General features: G+C 34.9%; 1 protein-coding gene across 1 annotated transcript; it reads right to left on the bottom strand.

Moving 5' to 3' along the window:
- Window positions 1-6104: 6104 nt before the first annotated feature.
- On the bottom strand, window positions 6105-12577 carry LOC102669997 (uncharacterized). Its single transcript, XM_006577902.4, has 3 exons — window positions 12217-12577; window positions 11705-11798; window positions 6105-9551 (listed from the first exon to the last, which is right to left on the bottom strand). Exon 3 carries the CDS (start codon window positions 9460-9462, stop codon window positions 6466-6468), a length of 2997 nt encoding a protein of 998 aa, XP_006577965.1. The 5' UTR covers window positions 9463-9551; window positions 11705-11798; window positions 12217-12577; the 3' UTR covers window positions 6105-6465.
- Between the last annotated feature and the right edge of the window lie 1869 nt (window positions 12578-14446).

Raw genomic sequence — 14446 nt, 5'->3', positions numbered from 1 at the left:
AGAGAGTAGAAGACTAAATTTGAAAAATAATTACAGTAAAGAAACTAAAATATAATTAAACTGAGTAGGTATCCAGCATTTTGTTTAGAAGAGGAGGCATAGTATAGTGTATAAAGAAAAGCACAGTAGGGGGAATGGGGATATTTGCTACTATTTGGTTAGGGGTATGGTTATAGTCAATGTCCAAGTATTGAAACGTCATTCATTGAGCAAGAGGCCTGTGGCACTGGAGAGCGGAAGGAAGAGAGTGAGAGAGAGAGGGTTTATGGAGATATCTTCTTGGGTCTCATGGCGTGTTTTGAAGCCTATATATGCTTTTGTTTCGGGGAGAAGGTTTAGCCGCGGTTATCTTCTGATTGTGTCCGCCGCGGTTATTCTCGTCCTCGTGGCCACGCTCACCTGGGACGTCTCGCGTAAGGCCACGTGTGCCTTTCTCAGAGACCACACTGACAGCCAAGAGGACGTGGGACCTGGATTTCTGCTAGCCTTTATCATGTTGTCTTTGTGTTGTCTTATTAAAATAATAATGCATAACAATTGTGTTAATATTTAATGATGATATTTAATTTTAAAAATCATGAAAATTGTATAATTTTAAAGGACAACATAGAAAGGGACAGCAAAGAAGCCAAATTTGAGAATGTGTGCAAGGGAAGTATCCAAAGTTGTCAGACTCGTGATTCTACGTAGAATCATGGAGATTTTGTAAACTCGAATCGTAAGAATTTATTCAAATAAAAAAATATATATTAATATTCTTTTATATAAAATCATAAGTAAATATTTTAACCATAAAATAAATGAAAATAATAAACTTTAACAATAATTCAATAAACTAACATAGTTCTCAATCCACACTCAATTTAACATAAATTCATATGATACAAAACATAAGTTATTAAAATAAAAACACTTAAAAAATGAAATTACGTGCTATTTAGAACTATGTAGGTTAGGAAATGATGTTATATGTGCATCATACATCCTTACATGGTTTCATTTTCGTATATTTTCTTGTAGACTTTAACAAATGAACACTACCTATAAGATAATGCTTCAGTTAGGAAGCATCCAACAACTTCACTTTATATAATAATTTAGAGAGAGATTTCATGTAAGAGCAATAACCATAAAATGATAAAATGAAACGTTCTAGAATATTTAACCGTTTCCAACAAGTTGTATTGTAAGGAAATGTTTTCTGAAGATAGATATTCTAAAACTGAAAAAAAAAAAAACCACTGGTGAGAATGTGTGTTTCATGTCTTTCTTTGTAATTCAACTTGTCACAAAAATTTTGGTTTGAATTCCTCAAATGTAGTACTTATTCCTAGTTTATTTTTTTAAAATTCAATGTGAATTGTGGTTATATTTAGGTAGCTGATGAACTTGTGGCTGAACTTGCTGATCCAATCAATGGTGTTTCAAATCCTGACCAGGTTTAGGAGTAAATATCATAAATTGAGGAAACTAATTTTGGAATGTTAGAGTTGTTTGTAAACAACCTGTATATATATCAGATTGAGAATCAATAAGAGGCATCACATTTCATTCCAAATCTTTTCTGTTACAAACAGTTCCAAAATCCTCTAACACAACCATTGAGCATGATCTGCCACTAGACTTAAAACATTACGAGCACACTATGCAAAACACCATAGCATTTGACAGCCAAGAAAATTTAAATTTCACTTCTAATCTCTTTCCCTCTTCATAAAATCCAAATATTCCCACAAATGAAATTTCTCCACCAAATAATAAACAAGGGTAACATACAAGCACACCGCTTTCTATTTTTCTTTTATTAAGCAAGAATCGCGCAAATTAAAAGTAGGAAAACATTACAACAAATGTAAATGACTACCATTGACAATTATCAGGAAGAATAAAATTAAATAAAAAAATAACCCATAAATAGTAGAATTTAAAGATGAAAAAAAGGTGAGAGAGTAAAGGAAAGGAAGAAGAACCTTCCAGTTGAAGGAGAAGGAGTATTCGAGCTTGTGGGCAATGTAGCAAAACCATGTTGATAGCAAAACCATTGCAAACAATATTATACATAAAGAATTGAACTATGTGGAAGGGTATGAACTCAATGTATCTATAAGAATTGAACTCAATGTACAATAATGGATTCAATGTGGAAGGGTCTCCCTCGTACTAGTCTAAGTGATATGAAAGAGCTAAAGGTTTGCAAATAGTATTAAGTTTTACTTTTTTTTGGCTGAGTTGCTTATTCTTTCCTTACAATGATGCTCTCGGCTATTCAAACAGAGATGTTCTGCATACTTTGGCTTATTTATAGTAAAAGAGCTGAGCTGCCATGTATAAAGGTCATTCAAAATTGCCAAAGTAAAATAAAAATACAAGTGTGCTGAAACTAGAGATGTTTTGCCATGTTCTGCATTCTTTTCGAAGCAGCATGTCCAGCAAAATGAATGATGATAGTCATTGGTGTTGTGAGCACAATCAACCAATGAAAGATGTACAATTAAAATCGAATCACACAATCAACGAAGATGCACAATTAAAATCGAATTACACAAAAATCACTAAAATGCTCACTATTAGGTCAACAGTAAAAAAACTAAAAACTCAAGACCTCATAGTGGAAGATGCACAATCAATCAGAGGCATCTAACAACTCATGAGAAGCCTTGCAGTTGCAGAGTGAGGTCATGAAAGGAGAGGACTCAGAGGAGAAAATACCTTAGCATCGTGACATGAAGCGAAGCTTGGAGCGCGAGTGAGGACCAGCGAGGCAGCGACGACGACGGAGGACAGAGGACCAGCGATGACGAGGATCGCGACTGAGGGCTTTCAAAGTAGAACAACGACGGTGAGTAGCTCAGCTTCAGCACAGCACGGAGTCACGACTCACAAGTAAGGGAGTAACTTAGCTTCAAAATGACGCCGTTCGAAAATTTCGTAAACCCACAGACTCGTCGCAAACTCGTGAGTCTACCTAAACTCGTCCGAGTATGCACTAAATCGGACGAGTCTACTCCAATTTTGATTCTACTTCCGATTCAACTCGCCGATCCTTGATGAAATCGTAAAATCGTTAAAGTACGATTTTAACAACCATGTAAGTATCCGTTAATAACACCCTTCTTCATAATAGTAATAAATAAATTAGATAGTCTTAATTTATTTTCTTAACCTCTCCTTTTTGTAAGTTATACAAAAGTCAGTGTTTTCGTACTAATTGGGATTTGGGAGTGATATTTGTAATTTGTATATATCCTTTTGCTTACATTGTAATACAGTATGCTTAATTAATGGACATGGGAAATTTGTTTGAATCAATAATGAATGATATTTTTTGTTTAGAGTAAAATGTGTTCCTTTGTTTAATTTCTGGTGATCGCCTAGGCTTTGGCTTCGCTGCGTTCCAGATGTTATTTTACATTTAGAGACACGAAAAGATAATATGATGATATGATTAAAAAAAATACTAATAGAGTATTTATATATTCTTATATTAATTATTACTCATAACGAAATGAGAAAGCATTGGCATGTGGGTCAGTGAAGCTAGCCTAGACAAGTTTGATGAAGGTGGACTGAATAGTATAGAGCATAGACCTTTGCAACCAGAATGATACTTGTACAAGCATTCACATTGCACCAATTTACAATAGTTACTTTCAATTGAATTCATGTGTATATATTACTCATTTTTTTTTTTCATTTCAATCAACTTTAAACAATAAATCTTTATAATTGAGCAACTCTCTTTAGTTGATTCTAATGGATTACACAAATAATATTTTTATCTTAAAGTAATATTTTTATCAGTGACAAACAACTTAAAATAATTATATATGTTCTTTTTTTATTAATTTAATAATATAAATCAATATTAATAATAAGATTTTACTTTTATCGTTTATTTATGTTTTATGTGATGTAGTACAAATGAAATGGTATGTGGACATGGATAGTGGATATTTTAGTGGTGAGGTGGAATTGAATGGGTTGAGGAGTATAGCAATAGCACCCTTCATATATTTAGCGCTTTTGGGATCATTTATTTTTCACTTAGTGAGAGTATGGACTATGGACTACAAAGTCCACTGTGTCAGCTGTCATGGCCTCTTTATTGTCCCAGTTAGCTGCCCGGTTACTTTCAGTTCATACATCAATATATAAACTTTAAGTAACCAAATTCGTATAAAATTCACACTAAGATGTAGATCTAAATCAATGCAAAGGAATCTAAAATCTAAATGAGTACGGTTTCGATAAAAACAAAAATTCAAACCTAATACTCCATTTCATAATAATTAGTATAATTATTATTTTAATTTTTCAATCTAGCATTAATTAATTTTGTTTATTTATATTCTTTATAATATTAATAATATGAGCAACAATAATTATAAATAAATTAATGATGATAGAATTAATTTTGTAAAATTAACATTTTCTTTCATCTATTTATTAGTTTTTTTGTTTATATAAAACAATCTAAAACCACAATTATAATAAGAAGAAAGGAGTATTCAATATATGATTGAATTAGAGTGGAAATTTGGTTAAAATACCAATTTACATAAATTTAAATATATATCTACATTTTAAGTCTCAATGTTGAGAAATTAATTTTAGATCCAAAATCAATTTAGGATTGAAATAACTTTTAAGTAACTTTTACATTAGATAAAATAATTTATATTGAATTTAACTACTGAATTATTTTTAAAATAAAAATATGTAAACAAATTTATTTTTTGAAATTAATTTAATTGAAAATTAATTTTATAAATTTTCATCCAAACACTGAAACACACTCAATATGAAACTAATCAACTGAATCAATTTTAGTTGGTTCGTTTTGGTTGATTAATTTTTTCTCGCGACATGAAAAGTTAAAAAATAAATATAGCTATATTTTTCATCGTATGAATAAGAAGAATCACTCTCCAACACAAGCATCTCCATCAGGCAACAACAAAATTAGCAGAGGATCAAAGAAGACGCACTAAACCAGAGGCAACAGTAGCATGACAACAAGGTGCAAGCCAATGACTTAAAGGCGCACAAAGTTTTTATTTTTTATTTTGGGGGGGGAGGTTGAGTTTAATAAATGGTTATTAGTGTAAGAGTGAAATCCATTTTTCTTAAAAAAAAATATGATTTTTTTCACAAAGCATTGGTTAAGTTACTTATAGGAAGAGTCTAAGGCCGTTAAAAAAACATAAAATAAGAAGAGTCTCACATGTTTGCTTAAGACTTTTCTAAACTCAATGCAACAATTTTTTTTTAAAAGTGACTTTCATTCACGTTTTTCTCAAAGGCCGGTGACGTTGCTAAACACAAGCTATTTCACTCACCCTGTTTCCAAACCTTGGTGTTAGTGGCGCACTAAATTGAATATACAAATGTTAAATATATTGTTTTGAGTCTGAAACCCATAAATAAATCATCAAAGATCACCGAGTCACTGACGTTAAACATCAGTAGTTAACTCACTAATCACTAGCCCAGACACTTGAAAAGGACAGCAGATTAAAACGCAAATTACATGTAAATTTTGAACTCATTCTTTAAGTGCGGGTATGGGACGAGTTTTTTTAATTCAACAACAAAAAATTAACTGATCACAATTCACAGACATTGATGCTTTTGTTTATTTAAATTGGGTGATACACACCATTACTGAAAATGCAAAGCTAGCTGGACAATGCCTGAAAATGGCGCAAAATTAACTGACACCATCAACAGTTGCCATCACCAAGGTTGAGAATACTGTAATACGCACTAACACATACAATGATCTGATTGTGGTATTAATGAACTAGGACGGAGGGTTGGATAGATTCAGTTCAAATAGAGGAAGCTAATCAATCTGTAACAAAAATGTCATTGAAAATGAAAACAAAAGCTTTAAGTGAAACCATAATTAAAAAGCCTGAGTTGAACAGTAAAACACGATTAACACCACGAATGTTGGGAATGTTTAACAGTGTAAGCAGAAAAAAAATTTGAACAGAGGCCTTTCTTAGTCGGTGATTTCTTCCTTCTCTTTATACAGGTTATTAACTTAAAAATGAAAACTGGCCAAATAGTGGCAACATACTAAAGCACCACCGAGAAAATGAGACATGATACTATGCCTATAAATTTCTTTGACATATGAAAGAGAAATTACAGCTAGACGCACCAAGACTTTCTGTGCTTGTAATGCCTTTCTATAAAGCTACAGGAAAGGATAAACAAACGAAAGAAAAGAAAAAAGAACAATAAGAAAACCCAATTTCTGCCCCCCTTAACAATCAATCGTTTGAATCATATTACATCCATCTTCCGCCAGCATTTATTGAGTTCGAGATCTTCTGTTACTAAAGGATGCCAGTGCACTGACCTACTGTTGAGGATCATTTCGGGTAATAAAGCATTAATTGGAAAGGTGTGTGTTTATGAACAGTTCAGAAGAGAGGTAAAATCATAAATTAGAAGCTACTTCCATGGAGGTTGCGGATTTTTGTAGATAAATGGGTAGGGTTCCAAACCACTGTCTGGTTCTTTTCGTTTCCCACTAACCCCCGAACTGGAGGGTTGCGGCATGGATCTTACTTGCTCCTCCACAGCCCTTCCCTGAACAGGAAAGAAAAATTGCCTTGCAGCCAATGTGTCTCTATTCCCACCCTCAATCATGAAGCTAGAGTTCAGGTCAAAGTTAGGACGTGAAGGTCCAAATCCATTCAGACCAAGTTGTGTACCAGCCATGTTCATAAAGATTGGTGGCTGAGAGTAAGATGAAAGGACAGTTGATGAAGATCCACCCACTTGAGGGACAACTGGAGCTCCTCTTGAGTCCACCATGTATGGAATTGTGCCACCTGATCCGTACATGGCTGATGAAAAAGACATTGCGGGTGTCACTGATGCTGACGCCACTCCATTATAGCCAAAAACAGATGAATGATTGAAGGGTACTGTTGGGGTCATCCCTAAAACGCTACCTGCTCTTGACATTGTTAGTTCTATTGCAGGTTCAGTAGCCTTGCCATTCTGCAAAGACAACCTTTGAGGAACACATTCTTTTTTACCAACTTCTACCTTGGCACCCAGAAGAGAGATAACAGGAGCATTTGATGATTTAGAACCAAATGCATTGATAAGATGGGCAGACTTAATGGGGCCCTGGTCTACCAAATCGGTTTGAAGGCACGGCCTGTCATTCAAATCAATGTTTCTAACAGATGGCTGCATTGATGAGGACGACGATGCAGGGGATGGGCTCCAACAGCCATTTCTTCCAAGAAAGAGTTGTCCCTCCATTCTTTGATCTGAAGGTTGGGTGTCACCATCATCACCGGTACTGTTCAAATCAAATTCAAGCCTGCTTGATTTTTTAGGACTAAATTCAAATGACGATTGCCCAGAAGGCCTGCCTGAAGATTCAGCAGTAGGTTTTACATTGCCTTCTTCACCCTCAGCCACATTTAGATCAAAATCAAGCCAATCCTGCCTCTGCTTGGAAGTATCAAAGTTCATATCAACAGAAAGATTCCTATCATTATCACAATTTTTACGAGGCGACGCAGGTCGAAAGGCACTGGTGGCAGCTGACCCTTTCCATCCAAGTGTTCCCTCAAACTGCAAAGGGGCCCCAGTCAACCCAGGAGTTGGTGCAGGCCTTGAAGCAGAGACAACTGGTATTGGGGTAGACATAGTATTTACAGAAACATCCATATCATCAGCACCAACTTCATTGAGATCAAAGCCGCAGAGTCGTTTCTCTGAATTACCTCCTGAATCTTGAGCTTTTTCAGTCACCTCTAAGGACACCACATAGGGTCTGCATTCCGGCTCAGCCTCATTGTTGTCTAAAATACTCACATGCCCCTCCATTGAACATGCCTCAGTAGCATGGCTTTGTCTGGAGGAAACCTCCTTGGGTGGGACAGGAGTGAGCTCGTCCTCTTTTCTTACAGAATCTGGACTGCATGGTTGCCTGATTCTGTGTTCTGAGACTTTTTCTGAAGAACAGCTGACTTCTCTATTAACTTCCTGAGCAATTTTTCGAGCAAATTCTAAAGCATCCACAATGCCACAGTCAAGTTCATTGTCAGAACCTCTCTTGTCAATTATGTTAGAGCTTCTGAAATCTATTCCGGGTTTACTAGAATCAGAACCAATTGATGTATCTTCTTCATGGCCCTTGCCTTCCTTTGATGCTGTGACATATTCTGTTCCAAAGACAGACACGTCTAACACCTCAGTCTTTCCCAAGTTACTGTCACTGACTGATGCGCCCTGCAATGCATTAGAACAACAATCATTATCATTTTCTGTAGCTTTAAAAACTTGTGTAATGCTAGTTACATCATCTTCCCCACTCCTATCAGATGCAGGTGTCCTCATACTAGCAGAATTAGTTAAATTACGACAAACATCATCCTCATTGTGTTCAACATTTTGCTCTAAAGCTGGGTTTTTCACAGACTCTGGTGCTTTTGCTTCGCAAGCAACCATGGAAACAGGCTCAGACTCTGGCTTATTAGAGGACACAGAACAGATCTCTGGTGCTCCTAATTTTTCTGGAGGGTCATTAATGTTTTGCTCCTGCTTTTCCACTTTAGCTAAGTCACTTAACTGTACCACATCTGACTGTCCTTCAAAACTGCTTTGATTTGGAATGGGAAAGTTACAGGTTCCAGCCGAAGTGGTCTCACCTGTAGTGCATATAGGCAATCCTTCATGAGCGGGAGCAACTTCTTGAGCAGAAGATGGAACACCAGCAACATGGTTTTCCGATCCCACTTTGATGTCAATACATTCCACACTGGCAGATAACTGGAGCACATTATCAGAACTATGTACCGGTAAATTATCCGAGCTTTTCAACAGAGATTTCTCACTTCCAATTAGTCCTGATGCAGGATCATTATCATTGCCAGCTTCATTTGCAGCAGATGGCTGTGTTTCCTCCCTGACAATCTTGTCACTTGAATTGTCAACCTTAGCAAGTTCCACATCATGAGATTCAGTATCACCATTTCCAACTCCCTTCCAGCTGTCAAACAACGTTCTTGCTCTATCCTGAACCCTAGCACTATGATGGCCAAGAAGATTACTTACAGTGATGCGAATTCCTGAAGACATTGACTTCTCACTGTCTATATGCAGCTTTTCAACTGCACGTAACATTGCAGTGATTGATTCTTCAACGAAGCTGTCGTTTGCATCAACCCCAAAATCTTGGGCATCCTTTAACCATCTATTAATGAAGCAAAGTCCATCTAATTGAATAAAAAGATCAAGGCAATCTTTATTCTCTGTAGCAGCAATAGTGCTTGCAACAGCAGCCCACTGCCTTGTCACATCAGCAGCATTTTTAACCTCACTATCTTTCTCCTTTTGCATCACAGAGACCAGCTCCTGCACCCGAGAAGGTGCTGTGAGCCCATCTTTCATCTCAGACAAGGTAAAGAAATCTTCAAGAGTCATACTGCTTTACATAATCTTTCTCAGAGCATCAAGGCCATCCTTTTGGCGTGCCAGAACTGTCCTTCCCATAGAGAATTTCAATAGAATTTCTGGAAAAAAAAAAAACAGTTCACGAACAGGCACTGCAAAATCAATAAAATAATAAATGCACCTGACTTTTTCAGTCTTAAAGTCTAATTTTTTAACTGAACCACTATTGATAGTGGATTTGACAAGTTTTAGATCACTGTTACCGTGAATAAATGAAACGACAGTTTTGCAGAACATAGGGTATATCATAACTGATGTGTTTATAAAAGACCATTAATTAAAATCTCCAATTGAATATCATAGGAACAAGTAACAGAAAGTCGAGAAAACATGAAAATTCAAATAGAGGAATAATAGCCATTGGTTGGCACAACCTGTGAGCGGAAACAGTGTCAACTTAGCTGGCAAGGTTTCAAATCATGCTAGGGTCCACAATTGTTGTTATTTGTAAATACCTCCGGAAGCTTAGAGGCCTGCCCACTTCTCAGCCTGGACCCTAAGGCTATGTTTGGATTGGTGGTAGTCTGGTAGAGAATGGAATATAATGGAATGGGATGGACTGGAATGTCGTTCCTTTGTTTGGATATTTTATAATCGAGCAGCACAGATTTCATTCTATTGTTTGAGAAAGGAGGGAAACAGAATGAGTTATAACTTTTTAATTCATATATTATCCTTATTTTAAATAGATTATCTTCGAAAATCTAATGATTAGGATAAAATTTACAAATATAAAATAGTTATTTCAGAATCTACAAAATTTGTTCCATCAAGTACACCCCAGATTTGGAGGGAACAAAATTGGGGTTAAACAATGGAATGAAATGAATCATGATCCATCATTTTCCATTATATTTCATTCCAATTTTTTAAACCAAACAATGGAACAACTTCCCCTTCCACTCCATGTCTCTGCATTCTATCATCTACCTCCAATCCAAACATGCCCTAAGACAGGGCAGCCACCACTGACCCTAAATTTTTTCCTACTAAAAAACAAAGATTGGAGAATAATGACCTCTTTAGGATTGATCTGGATTAAAAAATGAAAACCATTATTATGGCCAACAGATAATACTGTTTGACACTTCGCTCAGAATAATAGAAAACTATGTGAAGTAAGTGCCATATTTAGAGAGATCGAGATTCAGACTTCAGAGCCACAAAATTAAAATGAAAATGAAGGTTCTGGTGTTTAGATCAAACACACAACTCATCAACTCCCTCCATCCATGGTTTAACAATCACATGACTTCAATTCCGTTTTTATTTATTAATTAGCATCTACACATGCAGGCAGATTTGCCAAGACAACAACTAAGTTAAAGCAGTAGGTTGCCACCAACAATATAGCAATTACTTCAAGAGAAAACCACGTTCTATGATAAATTGACTAGTGTAATTTTGTTTACTAAAATATTTAATGAATACATGATACATGGCAGTTTGGAATTGGATGACTTCCAAACCTGTTTTGCCAAGGAAATGTAAGAGTGTGGTAACTGCTAATTCAAATACAAATAATAAATTACAAATAGAAAATGGCCATTTGTAGAAATATAGGAAAGAATGAATTTATATATAGATAAAGACAAGATCAAAATTTACAGCTGACCAGTGGCCAGACAGCAAACTCTTAATTCTAATTAACAACTTATTATAATTTACAATGGACTCACTTCTTATCGATTACCCTAATTATTATAATTTTTAATTATCTCAAGAAAAAATATCGGCAACATTTTTCATCCTAAGGACCGACTTGACAGGCACAAGCTTGTGCTAGAATAAACTGTCACCTGAAACACCACTGGAATACACAACAGAAGAAATTGAAAGCAAGTTTCACAGTTTATAACTCTTCTTAGTCTAGAGTAGACTTCACAAACAAAGCTAATGCTCTTAAAAAAAAATTAAGATTCATAGCCACACTTTCTTTTGACTGGTCATAGGCACATTTATCACTTCCTAAGTTAATACACAACATCAATTTAAAGATTTACCATTATAGTAAATCACAAAACATGAAGTACACTGTATTCAAATTTTCAGAATAAAAAACTTCACTTCGTCTCTGCAAACTTTTCAACAGATTAAGCAAACCTAACAGTTATTACTTAACAAACTGGGGACAGATAAAGGCATTGGAATTGGATATATTAAGTCCTATGTTGAGCATTGAAAAGAAAAAGTAAAATATAAATAAGATTACCAGTCACTTCAACGGCTGGCACGAAGTTTCAACCATCAAATAGACCGAATTGTAACCTTCCAATCACGATCAATGAACAGATGTTACTCAATCCCTGAAACGCCCAATTCAGAAATAAAATCAGAATCCCGCACACAAAATGCAAGTAAAATTAAATAAACAACGCAGAAATTAATGATTAAGAAAAATCCAGTCCGAACCCAGAAAGTACATAACCGAAATTCGAATCCTTTTTTTTTCACCAACCGGTAGCTAATAATTTTTTAATTAAAAGGGGGGGGGGGGGGGGGGGGACAATATCCAAAACCCTAAAAAGGAAGGTTGACATAAGATATAGAAAAACCCTAAAAGAAAAACATTATCCAAACTGAGTTGTATAAAAACGGAAAACATCGAAAGGAAAACTGAATAAGCAGCGTGTAACAATCAAAACGCGCACACATTATAGGAAAAAGGAGAAAGGGAAGGAAAGGAATTAAGAGAAGAGAATTGAGAGGGAAGAGAATGAGAACCTGTGAAGGAGAGTGCAATGGAAACCCTAGCTGCGGCTAAAGCTTGAAAGGAGTATTCTAGAATGTTGTGTGTTACGGTTCTGGTGGTGGTGCCAGCGAGCGAGCGTTGTTGTGTTGAAAGAAACTATAAGTGAGGAGGGTATGCGTTTGTATTAGTTGTTGAAAGCGCAATTGAGGATGAGAATGAGAAGAGAAGAGGAAACGTTTTTGGTTGTTTATTTGGCAGATTGATTTCTTAGGAATGGATTGAATTTAGTTCCTAGGTTGGCCATCAACACGTGCGACGCCAGAGTCTGTTCCGAGTTACTGGGGCCACCCCCCCCACAACACTCTTCAATTTCAATCCCTTTCTGCCTTCAGACTTCACCATCCCAACCATGCTCCTTTTATCCCCAACCCGACCCGTCTCAGCTGGTGTCTGCCCGTTTATAAATCCATACAAGTTTTTCTAAGAACGCCTTTTTCTTATAAAAACAAAAAGCCCAAATTTCAGTTAATGTCTCAAAATAGGATTTTGCTACAACCACTCTCATTTTTTCTAAGTACACTCCACATCACCCATGCTCTTTATATGAAAAATGCATTCTGGAATGATGTTTAAACTTTTTTATTTCAAAAAATACTTTCTAGAATATAAAAGTTTAAATATCATTCTGGAAAGTACTTTCCAAAATACATAACAATAAATTCTAGAAAGTACTTTTTAAAATATTGTTTAAATTTTTGTATTATGAAAACTACTTTTTGGAAGTCAAACAAATTTAAAAGGGTGCTTTTCAAAATTCAATGAAAAAAAATGCTTTGCAAATATTCCAAAAAGACAATCATCTCGTAAAGTGGCACACAATGAAAACATTATAATGTGTCTATACCCCACCTCTTAACCATGTAACCAAATTACATAATATGTGTAAACTATGTATGGAGATCTAAATCTTGTGAGCATTTTTTCTAGTTTGTGGCAAAAGAACAAGGCTATCATATCAACAAAACCAAGAAAGTGAGGAAGAAAGGAAAACCAAAACAAGATATTGAATTGGAATAATAAGGGAAAGAGATAAAGGATTCTAATGAGGGGAAATCTTTTGTTGATATGGAAGGAGTGCACTATTGGGGAAATGGTTTGTTGACATGGAAGGAGTGCATTATTGAGTGTGTGATCGTGTGGGAAAGAAGAAGATATGAAATAAGAAGATTATTTAAGTGATTTAAGTTTAAAAAGAAGAAAGGGAAGGGATGGGATGGATATAGCAAGTGCCCCAAAATATTATTATTTTTTCAAACAGCCCTTTTTACTTCTGAAAAACGGTTATAATAGACAAATTCCAATAGTTATCAGATTTTTGTCAACGTACATCGAAGAATAGTGTAATTTACTTGTATTATCATGAAAACATCTCAAGGGGGTTAACAAATTGAAAGAACTAGTAAAAAAAAAAACTTGAACAGTGGGCCACCATCAAGAATTCAGAGTTCAAGAGTCCAGTTGAATGCTCTTCTTTTTGTTCCTGTCTGCTATCCTGCCCTTTCTCTCAGTTCTTGCCCTAACAATTTATAATCCTAGCATGTTAGAATTTTTCTGCCAATGAAATCTAAAATTGAGAATTTTTAATTATGTATCAATTTTAAATCACTACAATAAAAATATGATTATTTATTTATTTATTTCCTGAATCTTATTTATTAGTTTTCTTTTAATGTAAAAGGAAGTAATATTCAATTTTCAAAATACGCATCTTTGAATGTTCCTCATTTATGCATAATTAAATTGTAATCAATCTCCTCTCGAGTATTTGGTCAAAATAAATAAGGTAAATTTACTCAATCAGAATCCATGTTTAATCGAGTAAAAAAAATCCATGTTTAATCTATATTCAAAATAAAATTAACGAGACATTAATTGTAATATTTGAATTCAGATACTATTTCCTTTTTTTTTCTTAATATCTTAGAAATTAAATTATTGACTTGTCAATCTTCAAACAAAAACATTTATATTAACTGTATATACTTAACTATTTAAAAGAAAGGGGAAAAAAAACAGACCAGATCGGGGGAAAATACATTTGTTTTAAAAGTAAAATTTGGACAATGAATTCACTTCATACATATTTATAGAATGTGAGTTTAATGAGTTGACTATTAAATGACATAATATTATTTTAACAATTATATATACCCAAATTTAGATAAATCAAACATTTATGGATATCGCTCCGGTTATACTGAG

The sequence above is a fragment of the Glycine max genome, chromosome 4 (genome assembly GCF_000004515.6).
Source record: "Glycine max cultivar Williams 82 chromosome 4, Glycine_max_v4.0, whole genome shotgun sequence".
NCBI classification, from domain to species: Eukaryota; Viridiplantae; Streptophyta; class Magnoliopsida; order Fabales; family Fabaceae; genus Glycine; species Glycine max.
This window is presented reverse-complemented; position numbering and strand designations above follow the sequence as displayed.